Source organism: Patella vulgata, chromosome 5 (assembly GCF_932274485.2).
Source record: "Patella vulgata chromosome 5, xgPatVulg1.2, whole genome shotgun sequence".
Lineage (NCBI taxonomy): Eukaryota > Metazoa > Mollusca > Gastropoda > Patellidae > Patella > Patella vulgata.
This window is the reverse complement of record NC_065883.2, coordinates 58,108,572-58,136,530: the sequence shown is the minus strand read 5'-3', so window position 1 is coordinate 58,136,530 and position 27,959 is coordinate 58,108,572. Positions and strand designations below refer to the sequence as shown.

The 27,959-nt window shown below is 33.2% G+C and overlaps 1 protein-coding gene across 2 annotated transcripts; it reads right to left on the bottom strand.

The window, feature by feature from the left end:
* Positions 1-350: 350 nt before the first annotated feature.
* On the bottom strand, positions 351-21,095 carry LOC126820758 (F-box/LRR-repeat protein 20). 2 transcript variants are annotated; one of them, XM_050548867.2, is made up of 15 exons: positions 20,951-21,095; positions 16,926-16,993; positions 14,287-14,341; positions 13,892-13,966; positions 13,384-13,478; positions 13,178-13,246; positions 12,473-12,568; positions 12,064-12,190; positions 10,975-11,049; positions 10,585-10,715; positions 10,165-10,225; positions 9,495-9,539; positions 9,113-9,169; positions 8,288-8,500; positions 351-6,256 (listed from the first exon to the last, which is right to left on the bottom strand). In XM_050548867.2, the coding sequence occupies exons 1-15, from the start codon at positions 20,996-20,998 to the stop codon at positions 6,149-6,151; spliced, it is 1,323 nt and encodes a 440-aa protein (XP_050404824.1). In that variant the 5' UTR covers positions 20,999-21,095; the 3' UTR covers positions 351-6,148. The 2 variants fall into 2 exon arrangements, with proteins under 2 accessions (XP_050404824.1, XP_050404825.1); XM_050548868.2 differs by lacking the exons at positions 12,473-12,568; positions 13,178-13,246; positions 13,384-13,478; ... (2 more) ...; positions 16,926-16,993; positions 20,951-21,095 and having other exon boundaries at positions 12,064-12,464.
* Between the last annotated feature and the right edge of the window lie 6,864 nt (positions 21,096-27,959).

Sequence of the window (27,959 nt, the reverse complement as noted above, 5' to 3'; positions counted from 1 at the left end):
TTCCCATTTGAATATTGTTCACAATACGAAGCAAAATAAATAAGATATGTTTACAGAATCATTTTGTTATACTGGCGCTCAGTATACTTGTTTGTCTCAAGACCTTAAACTCTGTGTATCAATCTAAAGTCAATTGGATGATAATTGCGCCACATTTCAATGTGGGCGTATAATAAAAATTGTGACTTGTAGAGTGTCAACAAACAAATTGTGGACGGACAGTGTCGATGACAACGTCCACATGGAAATGTGGCCTATAAAAATAAAAGCTTGTGCAACGCCATGACATGGTGTTTAAAAAATAGCTTTTCATTGTGGGCTACTCACAACACCGATAAGAAATAATTAACTAAAATTGTCACATGGTTTATATAACATATATTTACATTAATTAATTTTTTTATATACATTTACATAATTTATACACTTACATTGTACTTTAATATTGGTAGACAGTCTATAGACAAGCACAACCAGGCAGAAATAGAGTCATATCTTTAACATTTGCTTATATAAACATAATAAACTACAAACAGATCTACAATGCTAGTAAATAATGGTTGGCAAGGCAAGCTACGGTGCATTGGTAGTATATAAAACATGCAAGACAATATATTCCTTCAAGCGAGACAATCTGATTAAAACACAGACCCTTTTACATTTCGTTTGTTTATAGTTCAAACTTATCTTCACTACAGCTAGGACCTGGAAGAGTTGTTAAATGACTGGCGTTCTAGTTGATGCAAGGGATTAGCCTATTAAATGGTCTGTTGAGTTGAGTTCTTATCGTTTGCCTCGCAGAACTGTGGGTAGACATTCACAGCGATAGAGAACAAAGCAAAGTAAAAGTTGTATTACCAAATATTCACTTGCGTGTACCGATGCGGATTGTTTAATCGAATGACTGATGTCATAGGGTCAATGACTGCTCACATGACTCCCTACTTGCGCAACCTCCCACAGATCTTGATGCGTAGAGGCCATCAAAAATATAAATAGCTGGCACGAAATATAGATGTATTTTAATCAGATTGCAAGCAAGAGACACTCACCAGGTCATTTCCGAAAGACAAGTGGTATATTGTCATTTCGGAAAGCCAAACAGTACATTGTCCACTCAACACTGATCAGGTCATTTCGGAAAGCCAAACGGTACTTTGTAAGCAATGACCAGTTCATTTCAGAACTAAGATATGGTTTATTGTTAATTGAATAATTCACTTGTGTGCAGGGGTCTTTAAAAGCAGTAGAAATATTTGAGACACAGGACTGTGATTATCGTCAAACATTCTAAAGCTGGCGAGTAACAGCGAACTGAATTTCAAGTGAAGGTTTCAACAGACCTCTCAGGCCTTCTCATGCCATTACATGGTTTACAATACGCCACACCCAATCTTACTAGAAAAATACTGGATTCCTTCAAAAACACCCATGGAGCGTGCACAGGACAAAAATGAAAGGGTTGCATGCGTAGATTGTCTGATCTCTTTGCATTAGAGAGCGCTTGCTGTATATGTTGATAAACTTTATGGTGAGTGGACGTGAAAGGGTGAGAGTCTTAAGCGTACAACAGTTTCTGAGAAGGAGAGAAAGATAGATGGGGTTTAACGTCCACTCGACACAAACTAGATCATTTCGGGACTAACATAAGATTCAATTTCATTTCAATAATCCACTTGCGCGTAGCAGTGGGAGGAAACTGGAGGACCTAGAGGTAACCCACAAGGTTGGACAGACAAACCTACTCCTTGTCACGTACAACCTGGGAATCGAAACCACGTCGGTTGATTCATTGACAGACCTTGGGAATCGAAACCACGCCGGTTGATTTATTGACAGACCTTACGATACAACACACGCGCACTAACCATTCAGACATCCACGGACAGCGCTTAAAGACAACATTGTATTTTATTTGCAATGAATTCTCCTCCGGCTTTGCACCCGTTGCTAGTTACAGTGATAGCCAAGTCATGTGACATAAACATGACTTCTTTTAATATATTTTTCATAATAGCTTGGGCTTTTTTCTCGCGAATACAATGTTTTCAATCTGATTAAAATACAGATCTATATTTCGTTCCGTTTTCTTTTTTTTTAAACTTTCGAAGGTCTGCATTACATGAAGATCTGACCGGTTGTTGTGGAAGGTCGTATCAGGGGGTCATGCGGGCGGCTTTTGACCCTATGACATCAGACATTTGATTAACCAATCAGCATTGATGTTGGCATTGCACGCCAAAAACTTGCCGTAACAGACCGTTGCGTTGGCTAATCCGTCCCATTAAACAGAACGCAGGTTATGTAACCACTCTTCCAGATCCTAGTGTAGTAAAGACAAGTAAAACGAAATTTTGAACAATAAAAAGCAAAACAAAATAGGATCTGTGTTTTAATCAGATTGCAATGTTTTGAAAGGAATTTGACACAAATTTTTGATAGATTAATTAATTTGAATATGTTTTTAGTCAAAATATTTCATCAAACCACCAACTTATTTGTATGCGGGAAAGTATCTTTAAAGAAGTTTGTACCATAAAATGTACTTTGGCTATGTATAAGTGGAAGTAAATCTGTAACTTGCTACAATTTAGCCTTTTAAATTGCTTTACACATTTTTCTTCATACAACACTGACTTACTTTTGTCAACAAACCCTTGTGTATCTATGACAATATAAAGCTTTTAACATTGTTCAACATTAACATTAATCAATTCCACAAATATTTTGTGATTGTCATAAAATAGACAATTTAATGCAGTTTCTTAAACTGAAAGGATTTCACTAGTATGATATTAATGTTAAATTTCTATCACAAATGGCCATTTCTTTGTATCAGTAGATAAAATACAAATAACCGTTCTGGGTTTTCCCTGGGTAAAACTTCAGATATGCTACCCGGATTTCCATGAGTCTGAGCTTAGCGACACACGACCAAGATTTGATTTATCAGAACAAGTTCATCATCCACGATAAAATGAACAGTTATGCTATGGCAGAGGTAATTGAAGATGAATTTAACCTAAAAACAATAACATTTTAAAAGTTGAAAGAATGCCCAGAATGATAATAATGTATGGAGCGTCGTAGCTGTCTTATGTTCAGATGTTTCGTGATGTCTGGTTAACTGAGTGTCTTGTCTTGTTAAAATGGTATTGTATCTTCTCAAATTACCATGATATCTTCCTCACAAACTATCATATCTTCTTAAGTGTTATGCTATCTTGTGGTATTGTCTCATTAGATCATAATGTATATTATGTTAAACTAACATGCTATTTTGTCTATATACCATGTTAATTTCTCACCATTTAAAGAACTTAACACAGTATTTGTACAACATAGCATTTCCATTTAAGAAGATTTAGACAAGACAGCATGTAAGTTTATCATGATATAAATTATGACCAAGAAGATACCACAAGATAGCATAACACTTAAAAAGATATGATAGTTTGGGAGGAAGATATGGTAATTTGCGAAGATACAATGCCATTTTAACAAGACCAGACACTCGGTTAACAAGACAAAACACTCATTTGACAAAACACTCGGTTAACAAGACATCCCAAAACGGCTCAACATAAGACAGCTACAGCGTTTCATAATAATGTATGAATATATGGCCAAACTGGATAATCAAAAAGGTCTGCTAAGACCAGCTTTGCAAACATTGCCGTAATGAAATGAACTTTACAAGTAAATTATTTGCTAAAGTGACTACATAACTAAACAAACATCGCAAAATAATATCATATTTTAACTATATCACAGTGTAACATATTAACTACCATACATTAAATAATAAACAAGCTAATGAAAACAAAAAACACACAAAGTAAAAGCCTTGAGTAGCCTATAAATAGAGTTATCTTTATACCAATGACAGACGGCTAAAAAGATATAAAAGACTTACAAGATGTATATAAAGTTGATATTAAAAGGATAGCCATGATGAAATGATGGCAGACAATTAGTAGGCGCTGTGGTACATACAATTTATAAATTATATATTTTTAATACAAAACTTATTCTTAATTCAATGTTAATAAATAAATGGCTAAAGTCCAGGTTGTTACATACTCCTGTATAAGAATTTAATCATTCTGTAATTATTTAAAGTCTATATGACTTTTGCTCCCAGGAATGTGCATTACAATCCAATTAATATTAATATAAGCTTCCATGAAAATAAAAAATATCTACAGTCACATTGTGGCCATGAACACAATTTTTTTTCTCACAATAGTTTTTACTATTTATGTCCGTCAGTCCACATCACAAATACATAACTATGTATTGATGTATCAAAAGAAATAAAAAAAATTATTCTTTTTCGAGATGAAATATGTTGCACTTTAAGTGCGTTAAAAAGAAGTCCAGTCAAAATTGCACAATCTATCTCTTTTGTCCTACATATGAACAAAAACCATGCATCAACATATATATCTGATTATATAGATAAATAATTCAAAACAAATCATCCATAACTCGGAACACGTTTATCAGATTAAAGATTTCTGAAGTGCAGTACATTCATAACTCGGAAAACTCCTGTTGTTTTCTTTTAAAATTTCAAACAAACGAAGATTCACCCATAACAAATAACTTAACAAATCCAGAGATTTTTTTCATTCTGGAATTTTTTTTTAAAAAATGAGATATAATAAATCCATGATATAAATTTCACTTACAGTACAACTAGATTCTATATAGCCCATGTTCTATGCATGGTCCACCTACATGTAGGGTTGAATCCCCATTTTTTTTAAAAACCAACTAAACATAAAGAGACAGTTATGTTTTCTGCACACAACATGGGGTATATAAAATGTAGTTAAACTACACCTTGTTACATCTATTTCTTTAGACAATAAAACAATTTGCTATTCCTAATTTTTTTAAATTCTACAAGATCACTGATGCAGAAAGCATACACACACTTTATGCCCATATGTAAATCAACCAAAGAGCGCTATTGAATATTCATGTTCTGTAACCATGCAACAGGACCAAGGTTTATTAACCCTTTGATTGATCACATAATCAAATATGTACATGTACCATATCAAATAGCCTGAACATAGTACATATTTCCTGATTAATCTAACCATATAATGTCTATGGAAAAATAACATTTACAGGTTAAAAAGGGATAAATGCCAACACACTTTCAGGATAAAAATCAAATTTAAATTCCTGACAAAATAGGTCTGTGGCATACTTAAACAATGAAATGTTACAATGGCATCGAGCAGAAAGTTCTGGATTAGTTTTAATTAAGAGAGTCATAAAGTATAAAACTGATTACGATTAGGTGTTTCAGTTTTCCAGAGACCATTTCTTTGATGCTTAAAATGATTTAAAATCTAAAATAAAATTCCAATTCAAATAAAGATTGCAAATTCATAAAATTGATCTTGATTTACTTTTTTGAGATATAGACCAGTGAAATATTATTGCTCAAAAACTGTTTGTTTAAATAAAACAATTAAATTAATTTATCCCATATAAAATAATTTTGTCGAAAATAAGGAATGAACTAGAATATAAAAAAAAATCTACTAAAACAGCTTTTGGTAATTCTACTTTGTGTTTCTGTCTTCAATTGTGGAGAGAATATTTTATTTATTCCTTTTATCACAGACTTTATCCATATTTATAATCTATGTTATTCTTTTCTACTTTATCATTGTAACAACTTCTTATCAATTCCATAACAAAATTCCAAAAATTGTATTCATGCTAATAATAATAGTCATTCTTTTTTTTAAAATATATACACGTATATATCAACAACTTTTCATTCGACTTACAAAATTAAATGAATTTTCTAACAGTCTTAATTTAACGTCACCACATAATTTGAATAAATAACTCAAAATCACTGCAATCATTGGACAAACATTGTTTTACGTTCTACAGGTGTAGGTATACAGTAGAACTCTAACCACAAACTGTGCCACCAGGGGAGGTCTGATCTTCATAGCTGACATGAGAAAAGAAAATAATCACGAAGAAAGCACAAATGGAGAGTTCACACTGTAATGTTTGGTCCAATGTGTTGGCAAAACAAGTTACCAATTCCAAGAATGGCTGAAGCAATGTGGAATTTGAACAGCGAATACTCCGCTGCCAGTACTTTTCGTCAAAGAATAGCGCAACATTTGCAATATCGTTGCCGACCTCCACCAACAGAAGGCGGTGGTGTTACAGGAGCAAAATATGCATGAACTCGGATATCTGGTAGGTGAGACTAAAAATAAAGAAATTATTTTCAGTAAATATTTAAACATACATAAAAAATAAAACTACTGTTTATTCAAACACAAATATTAAAGTTTGAGATGCTGCAATAGAATCAAGTAACGTTTTGACATTCCTTTAAAAGATCAAGCCAACTGCGAGGCTTATGTACCCCGCCGAAATATCAAAATAAATAGATGACACATATCAATTTAATGCTCATGTATTTATTTGAAAAGCATCGAGCACTCAAACTGATTATCTATACTTAGTCTAAGCCTAAAATGTTCATGATCGACCTCAGTCAAGGTTTCGAAGTACCTGGTAGTGAAACTCTACGTTTCATCACTCTCCATAAGTTAGAATCAAAGTTATCTTGTCCCAAAGCATTGACTAATGAAATTGCTTAGCTGACCTTAGCTTTAGCAGAAAATGTTAATCATTGAACTCTGTCAAGGCATTCACCTAATCAACACTTATACCAAGTTTGAACATTATACCTCAGAAGGAGAGATGTTGTGTTGCAAAGTCTCGACCAATCAGATTGAAGTCTCTACTCAGCCTAAGCAGAAAATGCTTCACCACTCTCACTCAATTAGAATCAAAGTTATTGGGTTTCAAAGTCTCAACCAATCAAATTGCTTATCGCTCTGCTTATGATGATCCTGAGCAGAAAATGCTCATTATCGAACATGCCATGAAACTATACACTAAGTTTCATCACTCTTACTTAATTAGAACCAAAGTTAGTATGTCTCAAATCATCAGCCAATCAAATTGCTTATCTCTGCTTAACCTAAGCAGAAAAGGCTCATCTTCGAGCTCCATCAAGGCATTCACCTAATAAACACCTACATCAAGCATGAACAATCTACCTCAATTAGGAGAGTTATTGTATCCCCAAAAGTGTGACGGACAGACGATCGGACGGAAAGACCCATTTTAATAGTCCAGCACCAGCATCAAGATTTCCACATTGTTTTTCACATGTATCCAGTTTGCCATGTCCATTAATTCATAATTTGTTGTATTCAGTTGTTTCTTACATTTCAAATAACAAAGTATGAAATCTTTCAAATTTCAAAGTGTGAAAAGTGCTCTCAAAATGAATGACTTTTACAGATATAAACATTCTGAAGATACCAGGAATGGTGTTAAGGGCATTGCCATGTCTAACATAGTAACTTCGGAAATTCTCAGTCTTGCCTGATCCGAATTAAATGATTTTTGGCATGAAAAATAGCTAAGCTAGACCTCTATAAAATGCGGGACATGTTTTTTCATGGTGCCATTATTAATGCCAAAATTCCTGAAAATCCAAAAATTTCACAGGTTGTTATGTAAACTGGTCTAAAATAAAATCTATTTCATATAATCATAATCTGTCCCGTAGCAATGTTCTTCCAAATGTAAGCTTCAATTTGACACCAACTTTGTTAAAATCTGTTGAGTAGCACTTAGGTTTTCGTCATTGTTTCCCTTGGTTTACTTATCCGACAAAGTGAATGTTTCTTTCTGTTGACGATTTATGTTTTTAGGAGTACAGGAGACAGGTACTAAAGTATCACCAAGAAATAGTTTGGAAAGTGAGTGCAAATCTTAGACATAGCAATGCCCTTAAAAGTAGACTAACAAAAGTGTCATAGAAATGTTCAGAATTCTAAGATCTCGTATATAGTTCTGACATAACATTCAGTTGCTGTGACAATGAAATGCTATTTTTGAGGTTTCTCATGTGGTTTAACATATTAGCTACTATCAGGTCATTTGAGAAATACAAAATGTTTTCTGTAGCTTCATTCTGTCAAATCTAAGCAGAAGCAATGTATGGAATAATTTTGCTATTCACTTTCATTAATTCCCAGCAATTTTTCTATTTATACCAATTTCTACACAGTTGGCTTATTGGTCTATCCTTGCAGCAGTTGGAATATCCCTGAAGTTCTTCACAACTGCGGTGGAGCAACAAGTATCTAAAAATCAATCTGAAAATCCTGTAGCCACACATCTTATAGTTTTTTTTAAAATTTATAAGACTTACCCTTAATCTGCGTATTCCAGCTCTAGTTATTAATTGGCAATCATATAATTCTATACGTTCTAATCCCTGACATCCCATTAAATGATCTAGTGAGGCATCAGTTATCAAGGGACAATTATCTAGTTCTAGTACTTGTAAATATTCCGTAGAACATGCTCCAGATCCTATATGTCTAATACCTTCATCTGTTATTAGCTCACAATGAGAAAGACTCTGAAAATATATTGATTAAATGTTTTCCCATTATTAGAGTTAATATCTGAATATAAAGGGATCATTGGATAGTCAAGAAGAGGAATCCTTTCCAATAATCCCCGGATTCCTTTTCCTACAAATTAACATAATAAGACTTGCTAGATGGTGAATATATGCATAAAATTATAAATGGTTACCAGACTTTTGTGTGTTCAACAATCAAAAATAGTGCACTCACAACCAATTTAAATCCGGTTTAACCAGAGCATTAAATATATTTAAATGGTAGTAAAAGTGACAAAACCTGACTTAAAGAGTAACTTCACTTTGGACATCATCTTCAATAGGTAAAAACACTTTGATTAGAAACTTAACACTTCAAAGTTTGTGTGCAAAAGTTGAGAAATTTATGTTAATCCATTGTTGACATATCAACGGCTTTATGCACACATATTTCATAGTTGTTTTTATAGAATGGCTCTCACTAGAAGAAGATCTGTTTATCGAAAATTACCATTGGTCAAATTTAGGATATGTTGAACATATTCAAATTTTGTTCAAAATGATAAAGCCTCTTTAATATTCTTCACATACATTTGTTGACTTTAAAAATAGAAAAATCGTACTTACAAGGTTTGAGAGTTTAGTACAATAAGTTGCTAGATGAGCAAGTGTAGAATCAGTAATCTACAAAACAAAAATATCATGTGAATTGCACATTTGGCTTTAAATGATAGTTCAATTTTAAAGAACTATGAAACTATTATAGCATTAAAAATCTAGCTTCCACAAAAGGTGAAGAATTTGAATACATTATCTGTGTTACCATACAGAGAAAGGTGAGCTAACATTACTGTTGAATTTTTCCAGAATTATGAGTCACGGTTTAACTCACTCCGTCACTGCAAGTAAAATAACATCACTGGTAACTGATAATGATCCAGCTATCTCCTTTAAATTCAGGAAGTCATAAGTTATTAAGTCATAACAAAACTAAAATACAAATATATACCTGTATGCATTCTTCCAGATCCATCTTTTCTAATTTTGTGCACGTCTAAAAATATATCAATGTGTACGTATTAAAATACATGTTATATGTTGGACCAACATTTAAGATTTCCTCAAGGTCACAAGATGTAAACAGGTGTAGCGCTAGCGCTAACCCTAACCACAATCCTCGGCAACAATCACGTACCTTAACGCTGTTTACACCTTGTGACTTTGAGAAAATCTGCAGGTGGCCTTGGTAAATAGATCTGACCTTTTAAAAGAGTGTAAAATCATGAATTCAAATGACTTTTTTTATATACTTATCTAGATAACATATCACCTAGATTAACACAAATCGTGTGCTAATAACTTTCTACTTGTGTTAATTTATACTTAATACCCAGTTATACTATATATCATCATATTTTAAGAACAATGCAACATACTGCTGCCTTGCATACCAAAAACTAAGTAAAATTTGTTTCCATGGGAACTAAAAAATGATTAAATCCGATTTATCTTGAACGATTTATGAGATATGCTTTGAAAGCAAAACAGGGATGGAAGGATTGTTTGGTATGGGAAGGGAAAAACAAAAATTTGCACACTTGTGTCCAAGATTTTCTCTTTTTTTTTTAAATACATACTATACATTATATTTGTTTTTATTCAAATAAATCCTCACTTACTCTAGCTAAAGTTTGGAATCCATTATCTGTTAAATGAGTACAACCAGCTACTTCCAATACTCTTTAAATAATTAATAACTCAATAAAATAACTATTATATAACATTTACCTAAAACATTAGCTTAACTGACTAGAGAGAGAAAGAAATTGGGTTTAACATCCACCCAATATAAATTAGGTCAACTTGGGACCAACACATGGTACATAGTATTTAAATAGTGTGGGATCGAAACCACACCACTTGACTCAATGACTGACCTCATGATTTAAATTCACTTGTTCAACCATGTCACCCACCCCAATAACTAACTAAAAGCAAATCATGGATAATAGAATGAGTATATTAAATTAAGTCGTAACTTATTAATGCACTGATCTGAAATATTTAAATAGAATAGAGAACTAAATATTTTGACTTACTTAAGGTCAACACATCCGGCGCCAAGCGCCACTAGTGTAGTATCTGTTAATCGCGGACAATTTGACACACAAACATTATTTAAATTATGACATTTTTGTCCTACTATACTCAAACAATCATCAGTTATTTGCTGAAATAGAAGAAAGCAAATGATATTCATAAGAAAATCAGGACTCTTCATAAAACAGAATCTACTACATTGTTTAGAGTTGTGTTAACTTTGTTTTAACTGTTTAAACTAATCAAATCAATATATCACATTTAGCTGTAATGAAAAAAAGTAACAAGTGTCAGTATATGGCAGGTATATTGAGCCCTGTGCATAATACTAGCCTAAAATAGAATAGTTACTTTTTATCGTACCAATATATAATTTATTGTTTTCTTACTTGACATCCTAGTAGTTTCAATCTTTTTAAGTTGTCACAGTTTTCAGCTAATGCTACTATACCTGCATCTGTTATCTAACATATCAAAAACATTGTAAACATAAAGACACATAACTCATTTTTAATGATATCCTATCTCAAACATGTACATGTAGTTAAAAGTCCTCATTATCATAGTAAACAAACAGGGTAAACCAAATTAATTTTTAGTTTTTGGAGTTTTGATAAATAAAATAACACTTAACATTTGTAACTGAAAGATGTTAGAAGAGTTACCAAGTATTTATTGGTTTTAAATTATTGTTTTTGCCCCAACAAATAAAAGAAGTAAAAATCTAATAAGTGTTAAGGAAGAACAAGACCTATATGTGTTAAGTTGTAAATAACTTTAAAGATGTAGACAACTACTTCAGATTCTTTATATATCAATCATTTTCTAATACTAAAATAAGCAGAACATTTCACCTTTAATACACAATGTATGTAGTTGGTGATCTTGATCATTGATGAATAGTCACAGAGGGAAAAATGAGAGAGAGAAATGGGGTTTAACGTCCACTTGACACAAACTAGGTCATTTCGGGACTAACATATGGTTTAATTTTATTTCAATAATTCGCTTGCAAGTAGGGGTCTTTAGCAGTAGGAGGAAACCGGAGGACCCGGAGAAAACCCACGAGGTTGGACAGGCGACCCTACTCCTTGTCACGTACAACCGGGGATTCGAAACCACGCCAGTCGACTCAATGACAGACTTTATGATACAGCGCGCACGCGCTAACCATTCAGCCATCCACCACCCCCCCCACCCACCCCGAGGGAAAAATGGGGTCTACACAACACCAACTAGTTTGTTGGAGTAACATATGGTATATCTTAATTAGCAGAGAGAGGAAACCAGAGAAATCCCGCTAATTTAAGCAGAAAACCACAACTCTGCATTGATGACATACCTCATCATCTGAAGAGCACTCATACGACCACTCAGACATCAATCAAGCAAACAACCCAAAACTTCATAATAATTTCATTCCACAATATACTACCAAGACGATGGTGATAAGATAAACAACAGAAATCCTAACCTACCTGTTGACAACCTTGACTGATAAATGTTGAGAGTTTAGGACAACCCTTAGCCAAGGCTTCCACACCACCATTAGATATTTCTGTACACCATGATATGTCTAGATAGGTTAATAATTTACACCCCTCACTAAAATAATTATAAAAATATTCAAACAAATTGAATATTGTCAACATCTGTTATGGTTTAATTTCAAACCAGAGTATATGTATTCAAAACATGCAAGCCCATCTCCATTAGCCTGGCTACTGAATGTTATAATTAAAATATTTGAATTAATAATCTATCAAAGGACTACTGCTGAAGGTTAAAATTAATATATCTAAATTTCATTACGTCTCCAAATGAGATCAGGATGTAATTACAATTCTTATTCCTGCAAATAAAAAAGAACTGGTTCAAATAACCGACCTGAGTGCCTTCAATGAATTATTTGTTACTTCTGAACAAGAACTTAAATCTAGCACTAGTAGTTTCTTACTGTAATGTCCTAAACTTTCACATGTTCTGTAAAAAACATATTAAGAAATGAATCAAATAAACTCTACAGTATTGTTTGATGCACATCCATCTGGCAACATTTTTGTTGAATTAACTAGTTTTAAAATTTCCAAAGTTTCAGTTTAAAACAGAAAATGAAAATGTAACACTGAATATATTGCTTTTAAAGATGCATTATGTGAGAGATAAATGTGCCTATTGCAGTTCTTTACTTCGACTTTAAATGTTATATAAACTATTATTTTTTAGACATTTTTACTTACATGACAAGCCCATAATCAACTCTCTAGACCATTGGATGGCCGAGATTCAAATGGATTATAACACCAAAATTCAACGGTAAAATGGATAATCTAGACTTAGACTTAATAAACAATCTACACTAGGATCTTGTCCAAGTGACAAACACCCATAACTTTGTTCACAATAAAGTTATTTGAATGAAAGTATTAAGTTTTCTATATCTATTTTTGAACTATTATAGCAAGAACTCTTTATCTAAATCTTACATAATACATCTTTAAGTTTTGAACTTATTGAAAACTAGATACATCAACTGAAAAAGGTGAATTTTATAACAATTTATCTCAAGTTTCTTGTGATTAATATACTTACAAGTCTGAGATTTTCTTACAATTGTTTAAATTAAGTACTTCAATATTTCTACAAGATTCTGCAAATATCCTAAAACATAAAATAATTAACAATTTTAATACATTCTTTATAGAAATAGGAAAATAAATGTCAGCTTAAAAAAAAATTACTGTATCTAAAAAAAATATCATAGTTTATCAAAACTTAAACATATGAAATGTACATACTGTAATGCTTTGTCTGTTATAGACTGACAGCCACGTAAACTCAGTGACTTGAGAAATCCTCCACATCTCTCTGATATGTTCACCACAACAGGACCCTAATAAAAAAATAAATCAACAATAAACAGCCTTTAGACTAGAAATTATTGTTCCCCAGAAAACTTATTTAGAATCACACAGTGACATAGAATGGATAATCAAGACCTTGACTGATATCTTAATCGAGACTCCACTATTTTCCAAACAGCCATAACTTTACTCAGAATTAAGTAACTTTGACTAAAATTTTCAAAATATTCATTTTTCATTAATGATTTTTTAAACTTTAACGGTAGTGAGAACTGTCAGCTCTTTATCTAAATCTTACATAATACATTTTTAAATGCAGTTTACTGACATTTACCATGTGAAATCTGTGACTGTTCATTTATCTCAATTCTTTTTCAATAATTTCAACCACTGATAAGATATTTCCTGCAACTTACTGCATATTGCATATTGTATTGCCTACCTCAACATCCTTTTGAAAGTCAAATAGATCCACCCTCTGCCAATTGCTTCCATCTAATGCCAAGATATTCCAAAACTAAAAGTACAAATAAGGTCTGTTGGTACACATTAAATATCTAAGAACCACTCAATCGACAAATTGAATAATAATGTGTCCTTCCACATCAGGCCACCTCAATAATCCTTTTATTCAGGCTTGAAATGTTTTTAAATAAAGCGATGACTCAATGATAATCATTTCATTTTTTTTTGTAAAAAAAAAATAGTTTTCACATGAATCACTGAGAATTTATGGACAGAAAATCTTGCATCATAAATTCTGTATCATGGCACACTGCCAGGATGGAAATAAAAGTTCTGATCAAAAATATAACTGGTACATAATTATATAGTTACCTTGGATACTTGAGCGCACCTACACAGTGACACAACATCTAAGAAGGAAAAAATTCTGAAAAATAAAAATGAAATCACTTTCAAGTTATCATTCCCTGATACACAACGCATGGATAATATTCAATACCTTCTAGCTCAAATCATTGGGTTTGATACATGTACATAGTTCTCTGATCATTTACTTATTTTGTTTGTTATGTCTGTTTTTCATCCATTTGTTTGTGAGGTTATTGCAGGGGGTTTTGTACATAGCACAGCCTTCCTGTGTTTGCTTTTGCTATTAGGAAACTAAAAGTTGTTTTCTCATATAATTGGGTCTTCTGTTCAATCCTCTAAACTTATTTTCATCAAATATTATATTTGTAAGCTCACAATAAGTAAATTCAGTTAATTATTTGAGGGATTTTTAATTCCTTACAAACTACAAAATTGTGAAAGATGAATCTTGAAAAACTAACATATAAATATAAAGATGATATGATCAATTAAACAAGCAATTGCCATACAAGATACTTCCACATTTTGCAAGAGATGTACCAACATCCTATTATAGGATGACATATCCGGTAATTGAAGATACTGATATCTGAAAAAATTAAGTGGTTGCCATGCAAGACACACCGACATTTTGCAAGAGTTGGTATGAGAACAAGTTAAAAAAAAAAGCGATTTCTTACACAATTAGGGGCCATAATCCAGGAAGTTACGGTCCAATATGAACGAATATCAATAGGAACCAAGATCTTTTCGATATAAACATATGTTTTAAAAATACTTTCCTGCATACAAACTGTGTGATTTGATGAAATATTTTGACTAAAAACATATTCAAACCAATCTATCAAAAATTTGCTTCAAAAACCTTTTAAAACTTTGTATTCACCGGGAGATACCTATAGCTATAAATAAGCTGTTGTTATGTCTGTCACTTTAGCTTGCTTCAGTGGCCGTAGTCTCGGAATTCCATTCCCAGACATAAAGATAATGTAGTGAGAGCAGCTCTATAATTTGAAATCTAACACCTAACAGATATAAATTCATAACCGGAAAAAAACTACAGGAACACAAATATTGACATGGCCATGCCTGTCGGGCAATCCAAAATGTTTGATATCGTGGTTCAACCCCATGACTGAAGGTTCAACAATATCTCGAAGACGGACATGGTAAATTTATCATATTTTGATGAAACATATTCCAGCATAGTTACAAAATAGTCTTCCAGTGAATTTTGTACATGTTCGCAAACTACAGTAAAATAATTATCAATACCCAAGAAGTTCCATATCCATATATTATTAATATTCCCATGTAATATTTACGGAGTAAAAATCTCTGCTAGTTTTCATAGTAAGTTTATAAACAGGATTTATGTTTTAAGATTTGCGAGGTCAAAATAAAATCATGGAATTTACCGTCCAATATGTGGGAATATCAAAAAGAACCGTTATCTTTGGGTTTTAAACATACATTTCAAGTTTCATCTATATCGGGTAAAAATTGTGACCTCTAGAGTGTCCACAAGCTAAAATCGTGAATTTTCAAAAATCAGGGGCCGATACATGCCAATTTCAAGTTCTATTAAAATCAGATAAAAATTGTGACCTGCAGAGTGTGTCCACAAGCAAATAGTGGACTGACATCGGGGCGGACAGGGGCAACTACAATATATATACATCCACATCCACATGAAAATGTGGGCCTATGAAAATATTCAACATTGGGCATCCTCTGAAAATATTATCTACCATTGATATTTTGATTTTGTTCCTAATTAAATATTAACTAATCAATTTGAGATCATTTTAGCATGCATTAAACCATCAAAAATTAAATATTGTCACAATGATAAAGTGGCGACCAGAAGATTTAATGTATTTATGCATAATTTGTTACTTCAGTTCATGTTCTATAATTAGTTTTGCCTAAAGTTATTTTGAATAAGGTAATATTTCAGATGATTAATAATTAATTCCTTGAAAGTGATAATAATCCTTCAAAGCTTGATGGGTGCAAACTATATATTACAGTGTTGAAAGGTGAAAAATATGAACTGAGTAGTTTGCAGCTCACTTTCATCAACTGTTTTCCAATTGTATTTGATTTACCTGTTACATCCATTTCTAGGTAACTCTTCATGTAAGGTTTTAAAGGTTCTAGTATATACATGTATTATACAATGTATTGACTTATGTTTATCGATTTTTAACAACAAATTACACCTCTGATAATATGTTACATAAGACACATAGATATGTAAAATGTAAGCTTTCATTATATGATTTCATTAGCCCTCTCATGTAAAAAAATATAATTAATTTGGAAAAATGTCTTATCCAAATCAACTGTAGATTCAAATGTTGCTGAAATCCCTTGCACTTGTTGAAAAGCACTAAAAGATTTGAATGACTCTTTAAGTTGAAAATTAAAATTTGTCAGTTTATTTATATATCTCAGCTAGGAGCTGACAGATTTGTCTCTAATTTTGCATACAATCCAATTTAAACATACCCAGTGTAATTTTGTATTTAAATTGCGTTGAATTATAGAAAATAATATTTTCAGTCAGCAAAAAAGGTCTGCAAAGTGCTAATGCCTCATTAAAATTCGAACACATTTTCTATGTTATGATAACATACCTTAGTAAGAGTTCCTTTGGTAGCTTTTTATTAATAGGAGCATCATCTTCATACACAGTGTGATTAACCTTGAAAAAACCCCAAAACAAACAAAAAACATTATTCGTTATATAAAATTACAAGACAAGATTAATACATGTAAGTACCCATAATCCATGATGCTTGGCAATCAAGACTATTTATGCTATATATTGTCATAACTTAGTTCAGAATAAAGTAATTTGACTGAATGTTTCCATATATATATTTTTCATTACCTATTTTTGAACTATAGCAAGAACAGCTCTTTATCTAAATCTTACATAATGCATCTTTAACGAAGGCATTTAACTAGAGCGTCCACAAGATGATTGCACGTGGGATGCCACCTCACTGCCCAGAGAAGTAAATGTAGGGCTGACAACAATATACAACATTTAAAGATACATTATGTAAGATTTAGATAAAGAGCTAGCCATTCTTGCTATAATAGTTCGAAAATAGATAAGGTATAATGAATAATTTGAAAATTTCATTCAAATTGCTCCATTGCGAGTGAAGATATTAGCCATTAAAGGTTTGACAAGATGTGTGCAATAATTGCAACCACCTTACTGGTTGTTCGAAGCTAAGTCTCGTTCCTCCATTTTTATATTAAATCAAAATATGGTTTAACCGTTCTAATCTATTTAATATAGGAAAAATCTGATGCCATCGTGAATTGATTATGGCCTGGATCAGTTAAAGATACATTATGGGAGATATTTATAGAGAGTTGGCCATTCTTGCTATAACAGTTCAAAAGTAGATGATGAAAGAAGAATATATTGAAAAATTCAGTCAAATTACTTTATTCTGAACATAGTTATCATCGTAGTAATATTTGCCTAGAAATGGTAGCGAAATGTGTCTTCACCTTCGCTGAACATTTGATTGACAGGCGTTAACACCACCTACATATCTCGATTATCAAGTAAAGTTTTCAATGGCATACGGAAACGCTTTACAGCGGCCTCGCTAAGTACACTCTATTATTTAGCCTCGATCTAAATGACGTATTTTCATCAGGTTACCCCTTATCTGATTTAATTAATTAGTGAAATCTTATTTAAATCCGAGCTGTAGCTGAGCCATCCGTGAGTCTACAGAGTTAATTTTGGTATTGTTGTTTAAATAAAGATCTAATTTATAATTTCTATAAATCTGAAGCCTAAATTAAGACTTGCAATAATCAGATTTAGCTCTTGCATAATGCATGTTTAATTAATGTCTAATTAATAATTTAGAAAACATTTCAGGCCTAAAGAAAGACCTGCAATAGGCAGATTTAGCTCTTGCATAATGTATGTTTAAATGTGTGTGTTTAAAAAAGAATAACAAATCTATTATTCTTCTTCTTTTTTATGATTTCAATAACTTCAGAATGTCAAGAAATTTTGTCGCATTTGTAATATCACTTCATCCTTTAACAGAAATTAATTTGAAGCTGGACAAATTTTGATACATGTACGATCGATGTAGGTGCTGAATTTATAATAAAAGTCTGTCTCTTTTGAAAAGTCTGGCAGTTGTGCAAATAAATTGTGCAATGATTGTCAATGGTTCTTTTAATAGTTTTATCCTTGAGAAACTTAAACTCTATCAAATTTTGATTAACTAGATTGGGAACTTGACAATGATCACAATATTTTTATTCATTAAATCTGAATTTGGATTGGGGGAACAGGTTACACATAGGCATAGCCTGTTCCCCAATCCAAATTCAGATTTAATGAATAAAAATATTGTTTAAAAAAAAAAAAAAAAATTCTTGTTGAGGCTCTTGCTTCAAAATACATGTATGAAGTAAAAGGTATGACCAATGCAAAAATGATACAAAACTTCAATCCTACTGTTGGTTTGTTGGTTCTGTAAGAGGCTTAATGGGATGAAGGTTTTTTGTATCTGAAGAGGGAAATAAATTGCATATGTTTCAGTGAGTAACAGTACAAAAAGACCAGTGAGAACAACTTACAGTATTTCATTACATTTCCTCAGATACTATTTCATTTGTTAAAAAGAAATTGTTTTTTTTTCCATTTAAGTCACAATGAAAATCACTATCAAAGTCTCTGAGAGTGACCTGAGCGGTTTGTGAATTCCTTGCAATATTGTAAAAGTTGAATTTCTAATATGAATATCAGTCCAAAAATGGTATTAATTTGTTAATGAGCACAGTGATTGCTGCAATGAATGAGCTCAGTGAAATGAGCATTGTGCGTGGTTGAAAGCTTGAATTTCATTCAATGGTAGAAAAAAAAGTCAGCTTATAGTTTTAGCAGTGAAATGAAAGCTTTAAAAACTAAATGTCATTTTGACCTTTAGACAGTCAATTAAATGATTGGATAATTAAATCCATTGAAAAGCAAGGGAAAGAGAGCGAGACAGAGGGGGGGGGGGGGGAGGAGTGAATGTCTTCTCTGCACAACCTTGTGTTTAAGGGGCTTTGGTGGTGAGATGAAAAAAAGAGACCATATTCGGTGTCACGTGGGAGCCTCGCTGGCTCAGTAAGTAGGGTTCAATCCTAGCCTTGGTCGGGAAAGTTCCCTGGATTTCCTACATGGTTTGATCTTGTCAGTGGTGCAGGCTGGAGGGCCTGGCAAGAATAGCGTCTATTTGTTCGTATTGGATAAAAACCAAGGTCCTGTTTACACGTACATGTACAAGAACCCTTGACATGTGGAATTCGATATATAAGTAGGCTATAGTGCCGCTGCCTGGGCAAAATTTTCCTCATAGCACACCGTACGCCAGTCTTCATTAGCCCAGTCAATGCAGAAAATAGAATTTTAAGCCACATTTCATTTCATTAATTTTCTTGTCGTGTACAAGCATGGAATCGAAAAGGAAAGCAAGCGTATCACATCATAGCACATATTCACTTCAAACACCATTGCTCTCCAATTTGTAATGTAACTCAGATATGGTAAGCAGCCTGTCTGTTTTGATTACTTCCTGTATTAACTAATTTGACCAATTTTGTCAATGTTACTATTCTCCATGTACATCAGTTGTTACAATAAAGTGATAATTGATTTACAAATTATCACTTAATTATTCTTTTTTGGACATCTATTTCTTCTGCTCATTCGAATATGAGAGGCTGCATTATTTATTACAATATGTTTTTTTTTTAATGTCACATCATATAACATCATTGGGTGAATGTTATTTTTTTTGCTGGTGGTTTAAAGGGTTTTTAGCATGTGATCTTTGCAACTGGAAATCCAGACCTAGATTCGTGGTGCAGAAAAAATATGGAATACAACAAATATGATATAAATACATGTAGGCCTATAATGCCATAAATAAATTAGTACAGTTTCATGGTATTCTTTGAATCAGAACAAGGCTACCGTATCAGAAGATGAATTTATATCACACTTTCTTAACAATCGTCAAACGACTTAATATATAAATTTTTGAGTAACTAGGTTTTCGTACTAGAAGAGGGTGGGGGAGCTGGGACGCTACATATCTATAAGCCTTCAATGAGACATGATGATGGGCCTACTCGCTGAAGGGGGCTAGAGTGATCGACAATAATCCCTTCACTCAGCTAATTATATAATAATCAATTGTAAACCAGATTACACCAATCTATGATTGCAATTTTAACAGCTAATGGGGTACTAGACTTAGTAAATCTAAGCTTGTTAATCATTATTGTTTGTAAACATCCCATGCTCAGCCTGAGGCCATGCAGTGGGGGGTTCACGACGATTGATTAAGAAATAGGCCTATTCGGGAAATAAAAAATAAAGAAAATGCTTTTGTCTATGCATTTATGCCTCCCTTAAATCAGTTCCCTTACCACCAGAAAATCGTACGCGTTTAATAGACACAGACAATGGGGTTTGCGTTTAACCGTAACAAAACACCATGGCTCTTTTGTCGAAGAAAGAAGGCAGCGACTCAACATTGCAAGGGTAAAAATACCAAAACAGTGTAATCATAACAAAGCCATTTGCTGGTCTGCATTGCCTCAGTACCATCATAATACATACCTCTGATCTTGCCCTGACGTGGTGATTAAAATGGTTGTGATTATTCATGTTTTTTAAGCCATCAAACTAATATTTAATCCTGATTTCATCGATGAAATGACAGGATGAACAAAAGAAAAATAATAACATGAATTCTCACTCTCAACCTTATTTGTAATCGTCGATTTGGTTGGTTAATATTTTAGAAGGTCATAGATCAAACACGGGTCAAGGCCCTTCCGTGTCAGACTTTTAATAAATATTGCGTAATACCACAAGGTATTAAGGTACCCCGCTTATCTATATGATCTCATAATTAAAAACTGATCAACGGTATTGATTTTGATGCTGTTTAGTATTTATTTATCAGATGTTTGACAACTTTTTGTATCCAATCGGGTGCAACGGACCAATCAAAATTACCGAGACTTTAGACAATCATACCAGCTGACGATGTCGATATACACAAGAATTCTGATTTTAATTTATTTATTTTTTGTAATTTTGTTTTATTTGTCAGTAGAATTAAATAATCGTCACTGATGTATATACTCTATTTTCTCCCTACAAGAAGTGCAATCATTACTTCATCGTGGTACTATATACCATGATCATAACCGTTTACACGGTGAGTGTGAGTGTGACGGGAATTCATTGGCCAATAATGGCAATATTATTAATTATGAGTGGTCTAGGGTGTCGCGCTTCGAGCTGTAGCTGGCCGGTCACCTTAGTCTTGTGGTCATGGTTTCGATCTCTAGTGAGCGTATGTGGCTTGGAGATAATCTCGCCTTCTCAACCTCGTGGGTTTACTCCGGGTACACCCCCCCCCCCCCCACACACACACACAGGAAAGACCCCTAGCTGCGCGTGAGATAACGAAAATTTATAAGACAACTTTTCTTCGATATCACCTCGGTGAAAAGCGGGTGTTAAACACTAATACAAGAAGAAGATCAATTGATGTCAATTAAGTTGCTATAGATTGAGTGTTTTAGCTCCAGGGCCCGTGATCTCGAGATCCGGAGATAGTACTAGTAGAGAGGGTCGGCCGTACATTTCGAGAAATTTTAAAAACAGATTTGTTGGTTCCTATTTATAATTAATAAAAAAAATATACCCCGTTTGACCCCTTAAGTAGAGAAGAAAACCGGTGACTTTTCTGAATGTGGGTACCTATATATATAGTGGCATGGATAGAAGGAATAGATCAGATAGAATCGGATTTTGACAGTTCATTTTCCTTTTTTTTTTCTTTTTTTTTTTTATTAAAAACATATATAAGCCACCCGCCCGGGCCTCGATCCGCGCCTTGGATCTCCAGCTCGTAGGCCCACGTCCTCGTTCCGTTTGAGACTCCTGCCGCCCGTGATCATGCTCGCGATTATCAATTGCTCTAAGCAGGTTGAATGGTTTCCGATTATTAAAAAACTTTCGTCGTCGTTTCGTTTGCTCGCTTAAAATTTCCTGTAAAAATCGTGTACATCTGATTATTATTAGGCTACATCAGTAAAACTAAAGCGAAGTGCATGTATTTGGTATGTCATATTTATGCTGTATTAAATCTCAGATTCATAGTTTTAGCAAAGTGACCTCCAGGTAATTACCCCAGACATACGCCAAAATATGCCTTTCCACCGATATATTAGCGTTTGAAATTTAGGCCAAGCCTCGATCATCATTACTAAAGTCGGTACGATAAAAAGAAACATAGTCTTAGTTATCTATTTTTGGATTAAATCATCAATCACCCTCGGTATCCCCAGTGGTTTCATTCCGTTCTACTGCACTAACACCTGGGTTAATCTATGGCGGGGGGGGGGGGGCACGTTTTCAAGTTATCCGCCCTTGATGATTGTGCTATTTTTATCGACCAATCCCATAAATCGTTAATTGCAAAGGAAGTTGGCAAAGGGAAGTAGGCCTAACTCTCATGGGACAAGGTTAGCCTAAATGAAAGAAGTTCAAATTATTCTAAATGCGTATTTATTAATAACAAATTATATAATATTATATTAATGAAAAACGGACGTTTATGTAGGTTCAAGAGTTTTACTGAGAATCGTTCTTTCGTCCGCGGAGTTTTACGTCCACTCCACGTGATATCGTAGACAAGTTAATGTGAATCAAATTGCCACAATAGAAGACTCGAGTAAACTACGGTTTTACAAACTATATAAAACTATTCATGAACCAGAATTTTACCTCCAATCGAATATTCAAGTAAAATATAAAACTATTATATGTCATTTTTGTTGTGGTCTTCTCAAGCTAAACATCGAAACTGGGCGATATAATAAAATCGAAAGAAATAAAAGATTTTGCAAATGTTGTAACATGAAAGCTGTTGAAGATGAATTTCACTTTCTGCTGTGCTGTCCCGCTTACATATTCATCCGTAGAAAATATTTTTCGCGATATTTTTGGTCTTTTCCATCTCTTCAAAAACTAAAAAAACCTCATGAATCACAGTAATAATAATATAAAACTGCTTAATCTTGGAAAATATCTGTATCACTCAATGAAAATTAGAGAACAACTGTTATATAACCATACCTAATGGGAAATGGTTTGGGTTGTGGTGGTGTTATTTAGTTATATGTATATGTGTTTATATTTCAGTTTTCAAAGGTGGAAGGGGGATTATATATTTTATACGGTTATCTATACGTATATATTAATTACAATGCATACTATTTATATCTGTGTTTTTGGCTATAGCAAACTTTTTGCTTCGCCTGTATAAAAGTTCAAGTTCAAGTTCAAAAGTTAAAATAATAAACATAACAGAATGAAACATTTCAGAAAAAGAACGAGTAGTTATATTACAAAAAAAGTCAAACATATAGATGTTATACATATTTGAAATCAGCGAAATATATTACACATTGATAATACAATTTAAATATAAATGAATTAGAAATATATGCATTACTTACATAAATTATTCAGTAAATGGACATGAATATGGTTATCTACCCTTATAAAAACGAAGGCGAAACCACAGGTTTGTAAACTGTTTTTTGATTGGTTCGTAGACTATAGCTACAATCAAGGCCAGGGCCCTTATTCACGAAAACGTAAACAAAGATAAAATCGAAATTTTAAGAAATACTGCAACTTCATTGGATATATGCAAATTGATTTTACTGGTCAGTCAATCGAATTGCAGTATTTCTTAAAATTTCGATTTTATCTTAGTTTAAGTTTTCGTGAATAAGGGCCCAGGGCAGATAATTTGAAATCGTGGAAATCCTATGTGTTAACCCAGGGTATAGTTAAGTAAATCAGAATGAGTACACTACGGATACCGATGATGAGCATCAATGAGCGTTGAGCAGCAAACCGGATTCGAATCTAGTGAACATCCGACACATAAGATGACATCGAGAGCTGATTATGATCTTTTCATGTTAATAAATGTCTAATTAATAGTTTATATAACATTTCAGGCCCAAAGAAATACCCACAATAAGCAGATTAGCTCTTGCATAATGAATCTTTAAATAATCACTTATTCTACCATTTTATTAGTGAAACAAAGGTGTGCCCTAGGTGTAATTCTACAAACGCAGATAATTACCATTATTTTTTTATATGTCCAGCTTACTCTGCCCCAATCTGTTTCACAGAGAATTAGAGAATTACGAGTCTCGTATAATATCTCTGTCATAGATGACTGCCTTAACACGTGCTGTCACAGCACGCGGTGTGAATCATTGGCTGAATGGCGCGTGCATTGTTTACATAAGACATAACTGCATCGGAGAGAATGCTGCATTTTAGTCAATTTAATACCCATTTACACTAAATCGGAAATAATTTTTACCTACCAATACGATTAAACGCCTTTATTTATTTTTCCAATATATACAAAAAATGTTTTAGAATTTAATTTGTCGCAGGAAAAAAGTTAATATTTCTAGCGCATTAAGCCGCATCAATGTCATCCTTATCAGTGATTGTCGCGGCCAAGCAAATATTCACTGCGGATCAGTGTGACTCTGCCCCAATAACAATTCTACAAAATAATCGGCATCAGCTCTACAAGGTGTACGACCTAATTTTATATGACAACCCCGATCTTTCAGATGATACCCATTCTAACATATTCGAAATATTGCACAAATATATAAAAGATAGCAAGAGATTTTAACACTATATTTACAATATGTATTTTTTTTTATTTCCATAATCTAAAATAAAAATGTAATATATATCTCACCATTACACTCCAAGAAATGTTTATATGTTTGTAACTCGGTGTCTATACATATGATTGTAAACATAAGATTTATCTGTTTTATATGTTTGGAGAGAACTTATATAGGCCTTAGCCTATTGTTCAGTCCAATTCAGTTTATTGAATAAAATAATATTGTTGTGCTACTAGGAGGTGGAATCAAGGTAACTTTGAACTCATTTATATTCCAGTTTTGAACGCAGAATCTGTCAAAAATGTCATTAGTATTTTTGTTTGTTTTTTTTTTGTTTTTTTTTGTTTTTTTTTTTGTTGCCGCTGAATCGAGGAACGCTGGTTTCTGGATCCGTATTCTTTGACGTTTAGTTCCTAGACTATAATTATTTGATATGCATAATATTAGAAATGGTTCCACTACTGATATCTTCAGTCTAACTCCAGCTACAGTAGTGGGTCGTCCTAAAAGGTTTCTTTGAGCATGTTTTTTTTTTAGTCAAATGACTACAAAAAAGTTACCGGCCTATAGATCCCCTAATTTACACATGTTACTGACACCAACCTGTACTGCACATGCATAGCTTAACATATAATAAACCAATTCCCATTGAAATAAAGGTGAAGTCGTACAGCATAATTTTATGATTTGATGAAACCCAACTGCTACGCGAAATTTCTCTCCTATCCAACTTAAAATGTCCGCCAATCCAGAAATAGCATGCGCACTCCGTCTCACGTGATCATGCGTCACTTTCCATATATGGATTTCGTATCCATATTTATATTCTCTCATAGTAATCTAGCGTAGTAACACTACCTTATAAGGGAAGCGATGGGCGAGGTAACGCGACGCGATATTTGGCGAGATTTCACCTGGGTGGTGTCATGGCGGCTTGTACAATATAAATATCGCCTCGAAAATGCAGAACGCATTACCACAAAGAAGAACTGATCGGTAACTAATTTAGTGGTCCAGTCTTCACTATTTCTGATAGAATTACTTGTTTCAATACAAACTGTAATGATGTGTGTTGAAAATTGTGCATTTTAACCCATCTGTACACAATATTACCGCGAAAATATTGTAGCTAGTCTAATAGGCCGATGTAGGGTATAGCTGTGTCAAAGTCTCCCCGTTATGTATCACTGACCTACTTCAAATTAGGTTTGGTGTAGTTACATTCATGGTGTAGAATAATAATGTCAAAGTTCTGGTCGTTTGTATTAGGTTGGGTGCCCATATAATATGCTCAAGACCCCACCATGACATATTCCTGAAGCAATTAAGGGCCCGAGAAATCCCTCTCTGGCCATTGCGGGGGGTTGGATGGCCTAATGGTTAGCACGTGCGCGCTTTATCATAAGATCTGGCGTAAATACATACAAATTGATCTTTTTAAACAGAGAAATCCAACATCCTGTTTGACGTCAATTTTTATTATGAATTAATACGATGACATTGTGATTCAATTTTATTGATGCAAAGCATTAATTGTGATATCACATATGTCTATATCATTATCTCGCGCTTTGAGTGCCCATCCTGTCGCAACATCTGACGATAAAGGATAAAGTACAACAAGAGTGGTATTGAGCCTTTAAGAAAAAAATAAATAAATGTGTTGGAAGTATATCTGGATAACAATATTATGACACTTTTCTCATAAAAAGGTTGTTTTACAAAGAATTTTATGTAGCTGAGCAGGGGGGTGGTTTGTGTCGAGTGGGGGTTACCCCCTCTCTCTCTTTCTCTCTCTCTCATTGTTGTATTGGCTTCTGATACTTGAGCTTTGACCCGTTCAATCAAATCTATCCCAAGTACAGCAACGTGACATCCCTAAGGTATTAAAGTCGGTGAAAGTATTGTTGTCTCCAAACTGTAGTGTTTACATTGTATTTGCTTTGATAGCCTTGTTTGTCACGCAATTAGATTTTCTACAATATTCTGGTTAATTGGGCATAATAAAATCGTGAGTCATGACGTAACGTTATGTAAACATATTTGGTCTAATTTGGAGCTCTGTTTAAAGCGTAAGGATATTGTTATGCAGTTAGCTATTGATTGTTAATCGGACTATTGACCAGTCATAATTTGGAACAGAAATTTGCTTCCTTTACAGCAGTGTTGAGTGGAATTAGGTATAATCAAACGAAACACTGCGAGGAGTATGCCACCATGATTAATCCAGCACTCTTTCGATTGCAAACCTACATATGTTTATGCTACTACTACTACTACTACTACTACTACTATTATCAATTTGTCAAACTGTTCAGCAGTAAATATTCGCTTGGTTGCTACTATCGATCACTAATAGGGATAACGTCGGGGAATATTAACTTTTTATTTAAATTATTAAAGAGACAATAACACTCTTGCTGGCTTGACAGCTCCAGAAAATAAAAAATAGCCATATTCTAAGTACTAGATGGTTAGTGTCCTACCTGTTGTGTAAATTATCCATTAAATCCTGTATTAGTCCAGAGGGTTCAAAAATGTTTTTAAATCCAATTCACATTTGAAAAGCTTTACGTCAGGCTTTTCAAATCATTTAGTTGAATTTTTCTAATTTTTTTAAATTAGGTGTGTTAAGATCAAATTTGTATCATCAATTAATTGGAATATTGTAAAATAGTACAATTTGTTGACCAGAATAAAGATTGGGACATATTATTCAGTTACAACAAGAGTGGTATTGAGCCTTTAAGAAAAAAATAAATAAATGTGTTGGAAGTATATCTGGATAACAATATATTTCCTATTTAGTGTAAATGAGTATACATAAAATAGTACGCAAAGGCGTAAAATGAGTAAAAGGCACCAATTCTAGA

Coding starts and splice junctions, on each gene's coding strand:
- LOC126820758 (XM_050548867.2), bottom strand. CDS start 20,998: ATGAATAATCACAACCATTTTAATCACCACGTCAGGGCAAGATCAGAG. Junction 13,479..13,891: donor ACTTTCAAAAGGATGTTGAG/GTAGGCAATACA, acceptor TTTTTTTATTAG/GGTCCTGTTGTGGTGAACAT. Junction 11,050..12,063: donor TCAGTCAAGGTTGTCAACAG/GTAGGTTAGGAT, acceptor TTGATATGTTAG/ATAACAGATGCAGGTATAGT.